Source organism: Catharus ustulatus, chromosome 4, assembly GCF_009819885.2.
Source record: "Catharus ustulatus isolate bCatUst1 chromosome 4, bCatUst1.pri.v2, whole genome shotgun sequence".
Taxonomy (NCBI): domain Eukaryota; kingdom Metazoa; phylum Chordata; class Aves; order Passeriformes; family Turdidae; genus Catharus; species Catharus ustulatus.
In genome coordinates, this window is record NC_046224.1 from 66081326 (window position 1) to 66093544 (window position 12219).

General features: G+C 50.0%; 1 protein-coding gene across 1 annotated transcript in view; it reads left to right on the forward strand.

The window, feature by feature from the left end:
- Nucleotides 1-559: 559 nt before the first annotated feature.
- Nucleotides 560-12219, forward strand: part of LOC116995237 (ethanolamine kinase 1) — a 31301-nt gene continuing 19641 nt past the window's right edge. The window contains exon 1 of the mRNA XM_033057724.2: nt 560-829. Coding sequence (XP_032913615.1) covers nt 674-829 — 156 coding nt within the window. The 5' untranslated portion in view covers nt 560-673. The remainder of the gene's footprint in view (nt 830-12219) is intronic.

The following is a 12219-nucleotide window of genomic DNA, read 5'->3' on the forward strand; positions in this document are numbered from 1 at the left end:
GGACTATTAAGGGGAGCATCGAAATATTTCTAAAAAATATGGGGGTTTTTTTTCTCCTGGTTGATACAAACTGTGGCGTAGTCTGGGCTTTTTTTTTTTTTTTCCCCCCTCCGGCCGAAAATAACTTCAACAAGATTTCCAGCATAAAATAAGTTAGAGGAAAGAATGAAAGACTGTAACTGCTGTGTGGAAGGAGCGGATCAAGGTGCTGAGCAGGTGCGTGCCCCGCAGGGGATGGCCAACAAAATGGAAGACGAGGTGAGGGGGGAAAGCCGGGACGCAAATTAAAGACAGCAAAATCGACGGCAGCAGACAACTCCAAGCCGGATGAGGATCAGTTGCCGGCCCCGCATTCCTTCACACCCGCGGACACATTTGGCCAGACCCCTCCCTGGCCGGGGGGATGCCGGGGGACAGCGGGGCGCCGAAGGGGGAAGGCAGATGCTGCAGGAGGCAGGCAGGTGAGGAGAATGGGCGGGGGGCAGGGGGAGGGCTCTGTCCGGCCCCGCCCGCTCTCCCAGGCTGCTCCGCGGAGCAGCGGGGAGGTGGAGCCGCTTTATTGGGAGCCCAAGTGGAAATTTCCCCGTCAGTTGCCGGCACCGCCGCGGAGGAAAGGCCGGTGCGAGCTGCCCGCTCTCGTCTCGCCGTGTCGCGCCGCTCGCTGCCCGCTGTCATGTCCAACTACATCCACGTCCCGCCCGGCTCTCCGGAGGTGCCCAAGCTGGACATCACCGTCAGCGAGCGGGAGGGGCCCGGGTACCGCCAGGGCGCCCTGCAGCTGCTGCGCCGGCTGCGCCCGCACTGGAGACCCGAGGAGGTGACGCTGCAGGTACGGCGGGGCCCGGGCTCTGCTCTGCGCGGGGGATGCGGCAGCGCGTCCGCGGGCAGGGAGGGGAAGAGCGGGCAGGGAAGGGGGAGGGCGGGCGGCCATTGTGCGGGGGAGCTGCCGCCTTGTTTCCTCGCCCTCCCTCCTTCCCCCGCGCTCGCCGCAGCCCCCTGCGCGGAGCCCCATTTGCTGGGCGGCCCGGCGGCGGGGCGGGGCGGCGCAGCAGCATCCCCGGCTCCGCGCTGCTTCCTCCCCACCGCCCGCTTCCCTCCTCCTCCTCCTCCTCCTCCCACGGCCTCCCCGCGGCAGCGGCGGGGAGAGCTCGAGAGCCGGGGGCGAGGGAAGGAAGGGGAGGTGTTCCTGAGCGTCACCCTCGCCGTGTCGCTGGGGCTGGGGCGTGCTTTTAAAGCGGCGGCAGAGCAAAGGACAGGCCGTGCCGGAGGGGGGCATTCCGCCGGGCTGGGGCGCTCCTGCGGGCGGTGGAGCCCGTGTCGGGTGCTGCCTGTAATAGAAACTATAATACATGTGTGTCTGGTGTTCTTAGCCGGGCTGGGTTTGGGCTGGCCGTGTCGGTACAGCCCCGGTCACGCCCTTGCTCGCTGCTCCTGCTTCAAGCACCGCTGCTCGCTCTGGTGTCTCATAGGTGAGCAGTCACTCGTACTCGTGACGAGTCATCTGCCGGAGGATTGGCTGCTTCTGTGCTTCTAGAATATGCTTGACGTGGTGCCCTGGACTTAAAAACTCTTTAGCCAATTTGCCTGGCTAAAATAGCGCTTCAGTCTGTGGTTAGTTGAGCATTTTGTTCTGTGCTCAACTGTAATATGGAGATGTCTTATTTCAATGAAGTTCCTCTCCAGAGAGCTGCTGAACCAATTTATTCAGCAGAATTTTTTTCTTTCTTTAATTCAGCATTGTTGAGGAACATTATCCTGTTAAGAAGGGATGACTCTGTCCTTTGGGAAAAGTTGTAGTAGGTTTAAGAAAAAAAAAGTTGCTTCCTTCTGCAACTCCTTTTGCAAGAAACAACAGAATGAAAAACATCAGTGCCATTGATGTGGAACGGGGGCTCTTTTGACTGGTCACACAGAAGTGAAGTAGGAGATTACTATCTGTGGTTAGAGGTTTCTGTCTAAAAAATATCTTGAGTTTAGTTTTAAACAAGTTACTTTAAGAACACAACTTTTCAGCTTGGTGTTTTCCTTTTAAACAGTAGAAGAACATTCTATTCACAAAGCTCTTCAAATGGCCTTTTATTTTAAACTCTTTAGCTTGTGTTTAAGCTGCTGTGAGTGTGTAACAAGCAGGAATGCATGTGTTTTGGAACAGGTTCCAGCAGCAGTGATGACATTACAACCAGTTACAGATTCATATTGTACGTGCATCAAATACAGAAAGGTGCTGAAATGAAAGGTGGCTCTTTTTGTGAAGACTAAGAAGTGAACAGCAGGATGCTCTGGAGGAGTCCTCCCTTTAGATTGGAAGATATGCTTGACTAATCTGAAACAGCAAAATGGACAAAGAACAGTGATAGGTTTAATGAACTGCTGATTCCTCTGGTGAACTCTGCTATTTGCTACCTTTGCTCTTAGTAATTCTTGGGTCAGAACAGCTAGTAAGAAGCTGAAGAGTCCAGAGTTTGATTTGAAAACATTAATTAACTTCTCTTGCAAAAATTTACTGTTGTGTATTAATTTATTTAGTCAGCTAAACAATTTCGAAATTGTAGTTAGTGTATGTTAATGCTTAATCCTCACTCTCTAAGATTTACAAGTGCCTAAAATGAGGAATATATTTTAAGATTTTTTTTATTTACACGTTAGCATAAAGCACAAATGGAAGATAAAAATAATTAAGATCTTCAGTGCTTAAATTATTCTTTTATTGTGTTATTTATCAGAAAGGCTATGACACCAGAAGCATTACTCATAACTTTTTGAAATGGAAGCAGCTATCTCATTTATATCAAGTTATATATTGTGAATTTTTGTCCTTACAGGGCAGTACAAATGTTAGAGTTACTCTACATCTCTAGGGAGAAACAGGATTTTTTGTCTAAACGTTCATCTTCATGTATGTTGTGCAGTTGTCAACTGAAAATATCCTAGAAACTGTATAGAATTAAGTGCTGATTTTATAACTCCTGTATTTTTGAGGTTTGCTTTTTCTGCTTTTTGCAGTAGTCACTTTTGATTCTGGAATGACTGTTTTCTTAGTAATAGCGATGTTGAGTAGTCCTGGTTGGAAGGCATCTTTGGAGGTCTCTCTCTCCTAAACTTCTGCTGAAAAACTTACTGCTTATTAAATTCAGAAATTGGCTGTTATGAACATGAGAAACAGGTTTTTAAAATTTGTTTGTAAAAATGCTCTTCTAACTCAAAACAGGGCTTCTGCATTTGTAAGCTGCCTGAATTTAGACAGTGGGCATTTCAGTTTTTATATTCTACCTGATTCTTAATGAAACATAAAAACATAATTGTTTTAAGTCTTTACTCTTTTAAAGAGGTTGTATTACCCTTCCTAATGTAAAAACATACAGATTGGATTTTGTTGCCCACTTTATGAATTCCTTATTTTTTCTCTTTTGTGGTGATTCAAGCAAGATCAGTGTTGGCTTACAGTATGGGAAAATTAGTTACCACTTCAGTAGTGTTGATCCAGGATTCTTTTATCCCATGACTGTCTACCTCTTGTAAGTCTGGTGGCAGAGAAGGATTCAGTAGGATAATGCACAATTTCTTCTCTGCAGTGTAATATTACAGTGCAAGAAAAACCATCAGTATTTCTTACCATTCTGCAGTAATATTTTGTATTGAGAATAAAGGCTGCCTGTTTTTATTGGTGAAAAGGCTTAATACTGATAGTATTAATTTATACCATTATTATTTAGACCAGAATGGTATATATGTGAAAAAATTTGCTGAAGAATCATTCAAAGTTCTAAAATCATGATAATGCTAGGCTGGCAAACAGTGCTTCTGTCCTGGATGAAATCTGAGGAGAGGTGGAAAGAATCTGTTTTGCAAAGGGGATTAAATTTTTCATAAAGGCACTCATAACACCCCCCCCTGCAAATCCTGCAAACAACTTATCTCCAAGTAAGTTGGATTAATTTGCTTTTTTAATTCTCTGAAATAATTGGGCCTTCCTTGTTTTCTAGTACTGTGGTTTTTGTGGTTTTGGTTTTTTTTGTTTGTTTGTTTTCCCCCTGAGATCTGCATGTCTCTGCACATACCAACACTTTGCATGATTTTACTACTGCAACACTTTATAATTTGCAAAGATTTGTTCCTGCAGCTATGAAATGTGAACGGGATGGACTCAGGCTTATAAAAATGCTGCTTTCACCGATGAAACCACCACCCACCTATTTTCCTGTTTACCAGATTAGCTTTTGTCCTTATTTCTTTGATTTTTTCTTCCTGACTCAATAGCTTTTCTTTAGGCAGTATTTTCTAGCTGCTGATCTAATTTATATGCTTGTGTTGATCTTGATATTCTCTTTATAACAAATTATAATTTGGTTCAGAGTTCTGAACTTGAAATATTTTTTAGTTTATTTAAACAGACTGAGGGTGGGTTTAAAAGCGTTGAAATAATTGAAAGCGTTAGCCTCTGGGAAGCAAAGTAAACTAACTTTATTTTGTATCTCAGCGCTGTAACATTTTTCAAGTGAGATGTTTATTTCTCCTCTGGTTTTGGCACATCACCCTCTTCAGCAGTTGGGAAAGCAGTTGACACATAAAGGGGAAGGACTGAATGGAGAAGTGGAGAAATGGAGAAGTGAGGAAAAGAGTAAGCGAAGTGAGAGCTTGAGAATGGGCTGCTGCATTACTGATGTTTTGTAAAAAAACTGTAATTGAAGTGTGCCTTGAATGCAGTGTCACAGAAAGTGGGAAATGCCAGCAGTATTGGATGTCCTTGGAGGTTGGGGTGGTTTCTTCAGTCTCTTAAAATTTCTGATGAAGCTCAATCCCTTGTTTCTAAGGGTTTTTGTAGTGTCTGTGTGGGGCAGAAACTGTAGTGGTATTTTATGTAAGTGATATGCCCATATGTGCCTGATAGATGTGTGTTTGTTGATGACTGGGGTTCAAGTTACAGAGAATCAATATTTGTTTAGGCACAGCTTGGATGAGTCCACGTAAAGGCATATATTTTATGCTACAGGCTTGGAAGGAATAATCTAAGACAGTTTAGTTCCTGTCCCTCTGCCCCTCCCTCCCCAGCCCCCAGGCATTTCATGTCAAAATCTTCCAAGGAGAGGAACAGCAAATTAATTATTTGGTTTAGAATAAAGTTTTAGGCTCCTTTCCTATTGGCTTCTTTTAAAAATTATTATCATTATTATTATTTTAAAATCTGTAGCTGTTTTTATTAGTATCACAATTTGTAAAACAAATTCATCACTTTCAAAGAGGTAACTAGTTACCTGATGTTGGCTGTTTTCAGGTAGAAGAATATTCTTCAGGAATAAGGTGAAAAATTAGTAACTTTTTTCTTTCTGGCATTAAAAAAATCCGCAAAAAGCTTTCTCATGTTATCATGCATTTCAATCAAAAGCAGCCCTCAACCCAAAACTATCCAAAACAAAACCCACACACACCTTGAAGCTGAAGTGTTCGTGGTTTGGTAGCCCAAAAAACCTATGTGAAAGTTATACCAGCACTATGTATGCTCCAAGCATTGCTATCTCAATGCTGCTGTTATGCAGAGCACCCCAAGAGTTCAGCAGACACTGCTAGCTCAGCCTCTGGCCAAACTTAGTAGAGAACAGTGCTGTAAAATTGCATGCTTCCTACTTGTGTTGGTATTTTTAATACCAGATGATCTTGCTCCTGCTCATCTGACTATTTAAATCATGCAGACAGTGACTTTCACCTGCTGAGTGTAATGACCTAGAGGATAGGGCTCCAGAGCTTGGAGACCTTTGAATGAGGTTCCTTGTGAGCCCTGTTGATCATGTGAGAATTTACCCAAGGCATTTTCCAGTAGTTGTACTTTGTCCTTCTTTTATGAATAGCTGCAGAAAGAGAGCTACAAAAGCTGCAAAGACAGAAATAGCTAACCTTGTTTCAAGAAAATGGGTTCTTGATCTGTATACCTGTGGATGTATTGTCTGGGTAGACTATACTTTTCCAGAAAAAAAAGATCAATTTAGGCTTACAATATAAAGTTGAAGTTTTTGTGAGCATTAAAGAAGTGTGTTATTGAAGTCTGTTCCTTTCTGGAGATCTCAAAGTCAGTCTGGGGTTCAGCAGCAGAATCTAGGGAATTCCTGCTTATTTTTGCTGCAACTTCTGTTTTTATGGCACTACAGTACTGTTTCCTGCATTCTCCAACTATGGATGTAATAACTCAGTCTGGAAGGGAAAAATCAGCTCTTCTGAGTCATAAGTACTTTCTGTTTCGCCCCGTGACGCTTTTATTTGTCTATTCATTCTTATTACACGTGATTGCAATTTTATTCTCATTCTTTTGAACACTTGGAACAATGGGATTAGATAGAAGCTTTTCATGAAACACCTGCTTATTAGATGGGAGCATATGCATCATATGCCCTTTCCAGGAATCTAATAGCCTAATAGCAGTGCTTTTAGGGTAAGCTGTCTCAAAGATGCTTCATGTCTTGGTTGAAATTGCTCTCTTCCTGGGCTCCCTTGTCCTACCATGTTTGTACCATGTTCTGCTCTCTGAGAGCTTACTTGTAGCTTTCCACCTTAAACCTGTGTTTCATTAAACAATTTCTTTTTGCCATAAAGCCTTGGATTCAAGCTGGATCTGATTGTACACAGTATAAATATAATTTCTAGAAGTGTTTCTGAATTTAGTTTTACTTTTGTATCACCACATCTGAGAGTATTAAACTGTGATAAGCGCATTTCACAGTAAGTTAACCATCTGTGGATTACAGGAGTGTCAGGATCTTGCTGCCGGAGGTTTTTTGTGTTGCATTGTGTTTTAAACCTCTGACTCTCTTTTTTTTATTTACTCCCAGAATTTTCTATTTTCATTGCATTTTGTAGATTCTTCCCTCTTCTTCCACATGGCCTTGATAGTTTATTGATAATGAGTCCGTTCTCTGCTTTTGATTCTCAACTGATGCTTTTGCTATAGAACTTTTTTGCTGTGCTTCATTTCAGGTTATGTTTTGGGCAAGGCCTTCTAAGCTGATTCTTTAAATGCTAGAGTAAAGGCATTTTGAATAAAAGAATAAAGTGACTATTATGTTCTTTTACTGGTGGTAGTAAACACTAGTTGTTTTCTCATGATGGAATATGGAAATTGTCTACTTGGAATAATGTTATTAGAAAAGTAAGTGAACCCTTCTGCCTTTTTAAGAAGCAAGAGCTAAAATGCTCCTGGGTATAAATAATTATTTGTAGCAGCATGTTACAAATAGATGTTAATAAGTAGAGTTCTTAAATTAACAGTTGAGGGACTCTAATTTCCTTGTTGCAGATTTCTTTTTATTAGTGCTAATGAAACTTTTTTTAAGGGGATAATAGACCTATGACAGAAGGTGTAATGTTCCCAGCAGTGTCTGTTCAACAGTATAAGTGGAATTCTTACTATTTCTTTGCATCAGCACTATTAATTTTTTTTTTTCTAATGACCTTAGAGATGTCTTGTTCATAGTACATTTTTTTTCTTTTAAACTAAATTTTGGAAGTTTTTGAGTATGGCAGACAAGATACTTTTAAACTTAAACAGCTCAACACAAATAGCTTCAGCAAAGTGCTCTTCATACGTACAGTAATTTCACGATTGAGCTGCACATCCGAGTGTCAGCAACTGTCTTGGGTTACAATACAGAGTGTGATAAAAGGTATCTATTCTATCACCATCTGTTGAGGGTGGGGGCAGTGATCCTTATCTCAATGGCAGATATTCTGCTAATGGGCCAATCCTTTGAAACCAGACAGGGCATTGTTCTTTATCTTTTCACAACCCATCCTTCCTCCAGCCAGTCATTTTCTGCTAATGGCCATTGAGTCCCACTGTGGGACTGATAAAATTACTGCATCCCATTGGAAGTTGCTCCAGCCAGGGGGAAGAGCCCAACATTTCTTACCAAGATAAAAACAGAGGTTTTGGGACACTAAGGGAGCCCCTTTCTCCACTGGACTCCAGAGGAAAACCGGATTTCTCCACATCACCACTGGAGCTCCGGAGGGAAACTGCACCTTGTACAGGAGCACTGCTCCAACTGAGCCACATCTGTCACTGCAGGAGGATGCAGCCACCATTTAATGGGACTGCTGCCAACACCCTGCCTGACGGGGTGTCAGGTTGTACCCTGACTTTGTCAGGGTTTGGAGTTTGTTTCTTTGTAGTACTGTATTTCTATTTTAATTTCCCTAGAAAAGAACTGTTATTCCTAATTCCCATATCTTTTCCTGAAAGCCCCTTGATTTCAAAATTATAATAATTTGGAGGGAGGGGGTTTACATTCTCCATTTGAAAGAGAACCTCCTGCCTTTCTCAGCAGACTCCTGTCCTCCAAACTAAACCAGCAACTTTATGTTCTTTGTCCATATATAAGCCACACCTGATTACAAGTCACACTCCCGGGTTCGGACCAAAATTTTAGTCAAAATGGTGAGGCTTATAATCGTGAAATTACTGTACTGAAATTGATTCTGGGTTTATTATAACAGGTATAAGAATCAGTACTTTTATGTTGATTTGCCATCTTTAAGTACTTGTGTCCTGTTCTTGGCTCCCCAGTACAAGGAGCACACATGCTCATTGGAAAAAGTCTGGCAAAGTTTCATGAAGATTATAGAGGGACCTGGAGACTAGGGACTTGGGACCTTTCATATTTGGCCTGGAAAAAAGGAGACTCACAGGGATGATCTTAGATCTTAGATAAATACCTGATGAGGGGGAACTGAAGAGATACTTAGGCTCCTCTCAGTGTTCAGTGACAGACAAGACAATGGGCACAAAATAAACCTGTGGAATTTCACCTCAACAGGAGAAAAAGCTTTTTTTACCTTGAGGGTGGTCAAATGTTGTTGCCAGATGGGTTATAAAGTCTCCAGAATTCCTGGAGATTTCCCTGGGCAGAGTCCTAGGCAGCTGGCTGTTGGGCAGTTGGCCTTGCTTGATCAGGGAGGTTTAACTGGATCACAGGAGTTCCTTTCCTCACCTGAACAGTTCTGTGACCACACACTTACGACTGGGAAGGTTATGAATGGATGCCTTTATACTATAAGGGTGTAATTTGTGATTTACAAGCATTTTGAAATGTGTTTAAGTACAGTAATTTCACGACTATAAGGCGCACCCTTTTGACTAAAATCTCCCCCCAAAACCGGAAGTGCGCCTTATAGTCCGGTGCGCCTTATCTGATCTACAAAGTTGCAACATTTGCCACCCCGGAAGTGAGAGCCCGCCGGCATCGGGGCCGCCCCCGCGCGGGGCGGACGCGCCGGCTTCGGGGCCGCCCCCGCGCGGGCCGTCCCGCCGGCATCGGGGCCGCCCCCGCGCGGGGCGGACCCGCCGGTATCGGGGCCGCCCCCGCCGGCATCGGGGCCGCCCCCGCGCGGGGCGGACCCGCCGGTATCGGGGCCGCCCCCGCCGGCATCGGGGCCGCCCCCGCGCGGGGCGGACCCGCCGGTATCGGGGCCGCCCCCGCCGGCTTCGGGGCCGCCCCCGCGCGGGGCGGACCCGCCGGTATCGGGGCCTCCCCGCCGGCTTCGGGGCCGCCCCCGCGCGGGGCGGACCCGCCGGTATCGGGGCCTCCCCGCCGGCTTCGGGGCCGCCCCCGCGCGGGGCGGACCCGCCGGCTTCGGGGCCGCCCCCGCCGGCATCGGGGCCGCCCCCGCGCGGGGCGGACCCGCCGGCTTCGGGGCCGCCCCCGCCGGCATCGGGGCCGCCCCCGCGCGGGGCGGACCCGCCGGTATCGGGGCCGCCCCCGCCGGCATCGGGGCCGCCCCCGCGCGGGGCGGACCCGCCGGTATCGGGGCCTCCCCGCCGGCATCGGGGCCGCCCCCGCGCGGGGCGGACCCGCCGGTATCGGGGCCGCCCCCGCCGGCATCGGGGCCGCCCCCGCGCGGGGCGGACCCGCCGGTATCGGGGCCGCCCCCGCCGGCATCGGGGCCGCCCCCGCGCGGGGCGGACCCGCCGGTATCGGGGCCGCCCCCGCCGGCTTCGGGGCCGCCCCCGCGCGGGGCGGACCCGCCGGTATCGGGGCCTCCCCGCCGGCTTCGGGGCCGCCCCCGCCGGCATCGGGGCCGCCCACGCGCGGGGCGGACCCGCCGGTATCGGGGCCGCCCCCGCCGGCATCGGGGCCGCCCCCGCGCGGGGCGGACCCGCCGGTATCGGGGCCGCCCCCGCCGGCATCGGGGCCGCCCCCCGCGCGGGGCGGACCCGCCGGTATCGGGGCCTCCCCGCCGGCTTCGGGGCCGCCCCTGCGCGGGGCGGACCCGCCGGTATCGGGGCCTCCCCGCCGGCTTCGGGGCCGCCCCCGCGCGGGGCGGACCCGCCGGCTTCGGGGCCACCCCCGCGCGGGGCCGGCCCGCCGACATTGGGACGGCTCCCTTGCGGGGGGTGTTAAAGCCGCAGGAATCGGATCGGCTGCTGCGCGGGGGGGGCGAAAGCCGCAGGGATCGGATCGGCTGCTGCGCGGGGGGGGCGAAAGCCGCAGGGATCGGATCGGCTGCTGCGCGGGCGGGGCGAAAGCCCCCGGAAACACGGCGGCCGCCGCGTGGGGTGGGCGAAAGCCCCCAGAATCACGGCGGTCGCCGCGCGGGGTGGGCGAAAGCCCCCAGAATCACGGCGGTCGCCGCGCGGGTGGGGCGAAAGCCCCCAGAATCACGGCGGTCGCCGCGCGGGTGGGGCGAAAGCCCCCGGAAACACGGCGGCCGCCGCGCGGGGGGGGCGAAAGCCCCCGGAATCACGGCGGCCGCCGCGCGGGGGGGGCGAAAGCCCCCGGAATCACGGCGGTCGCCGCGCGGGGGGGGCGAAAGCCCCCGGAATCACGGCGGTCGCCGCGCGGGGGGGGCGAAAGCCCCCGGAATCACGGCGGCCGCCGCGCGGGTGGCGCGAAAGCCCCCGGAATCACGGCGGTCGCCGCGCGGGCGGGGCGAAAGCCCCCGGAATCACGGCGGCCGCTGCGCGGGGGGGGCGAAAGCCCCCGGAAACACGGCGGCCGCCGCGCGGGGGGCGCGAAAGCCCCCGGAATCACGGCGGCCGCCGCGCGGGCGGGGCGAAAGCCCCCGGAATCACGGCGGCCGCCGCGCGGGCGGGGCGAAAGCCCCCGGAATCACGGCGGCCGCCGCGCGGGGGGGGTGAAAGCCCCCGGAATCACGGCGGTCGCCGCGCGGGTGGGGCGAAAACCCCCAGAAGCACGGCGGCCGCTGCGCGGGGGGTGCGAAAGCCCCCGGAATCACGGCGGCCGCCGCGCGGGGGGGGCGAAAACCCCCAGAAGCACGGCGGCCGCCATGCGGAGAGGGGGAAAACCGCCAGAATCGGAGCGGCTGCCACGCGGGGAGGGGGCAAGCAGCTGGAATCGGGGCAGCGGCGGCACGGGGCAAGCCTGCCGGCATTGGGTCACCCGGAGCGCCAGGGAACTCCCGGAACAGCGGGGCCCTGGGGATGCTGCACGGAGCGGCGGTGGGCATAGCCCGGCCCTGCCGGGTACAGGCAGGCCCGGGAGCCAATGGCTGCCGGATTGAGGCGGGGCCTCGGCCAGCAAGCGTGCGGGAGGAGCTGGGGGCGGAGCCTCGCTGCAAAAAAAAACCCCGGTGCGCCTTATAGACCGGTGCGCCTTATCTGATCTACAAAGTTGCAAAATGTGCCGGCTCCCGGGGGGTGCGCCTTATAGTCCGGTGCGCCTTATGGTCGTGAAATTACTGTATTGCCTGTTCAAAAAGTGAAACATTGCTCAAGCCCAGTGTCTATGGTGCTAAATACAACTAGTTTTCTTAGTTGCAGTGCTTAACATTGTAACAGTTACTATGAAGGCCATTCAAGATTCTTAATTATTTATCTTGAGTTATTAAAGTAATAGCCAATAATAAGATGTGCCCATAAATTGTGAAGTCTTAATTTTGAGTCAAAGAGACCTTATGAGCAGCTTTATTTGAATTTATGCTTATCCTGTCTAGATGAAAGTTATATAATTTTCTATACCTATTGTTCAAGACTGAGTATAACTGCTCAAGAAAATTGGGTACCTTTGTATCTTCTGTGTCTTTCCTCAGAACCTTGAGCTACTTCTTCTAATCTGTGATGACAACTGAAACTTCCCCACTTCTTTTCTGCATTTATTGATGAATCTGTTGACCTCATCAAATTAGGGTTGTTGGGGAAAGCAAGGCATACAAGCTACAATGCATCTACTGTAAAAGTCTCATCTTTTGCTAAACAGAGGGACTTGACCTAACTTC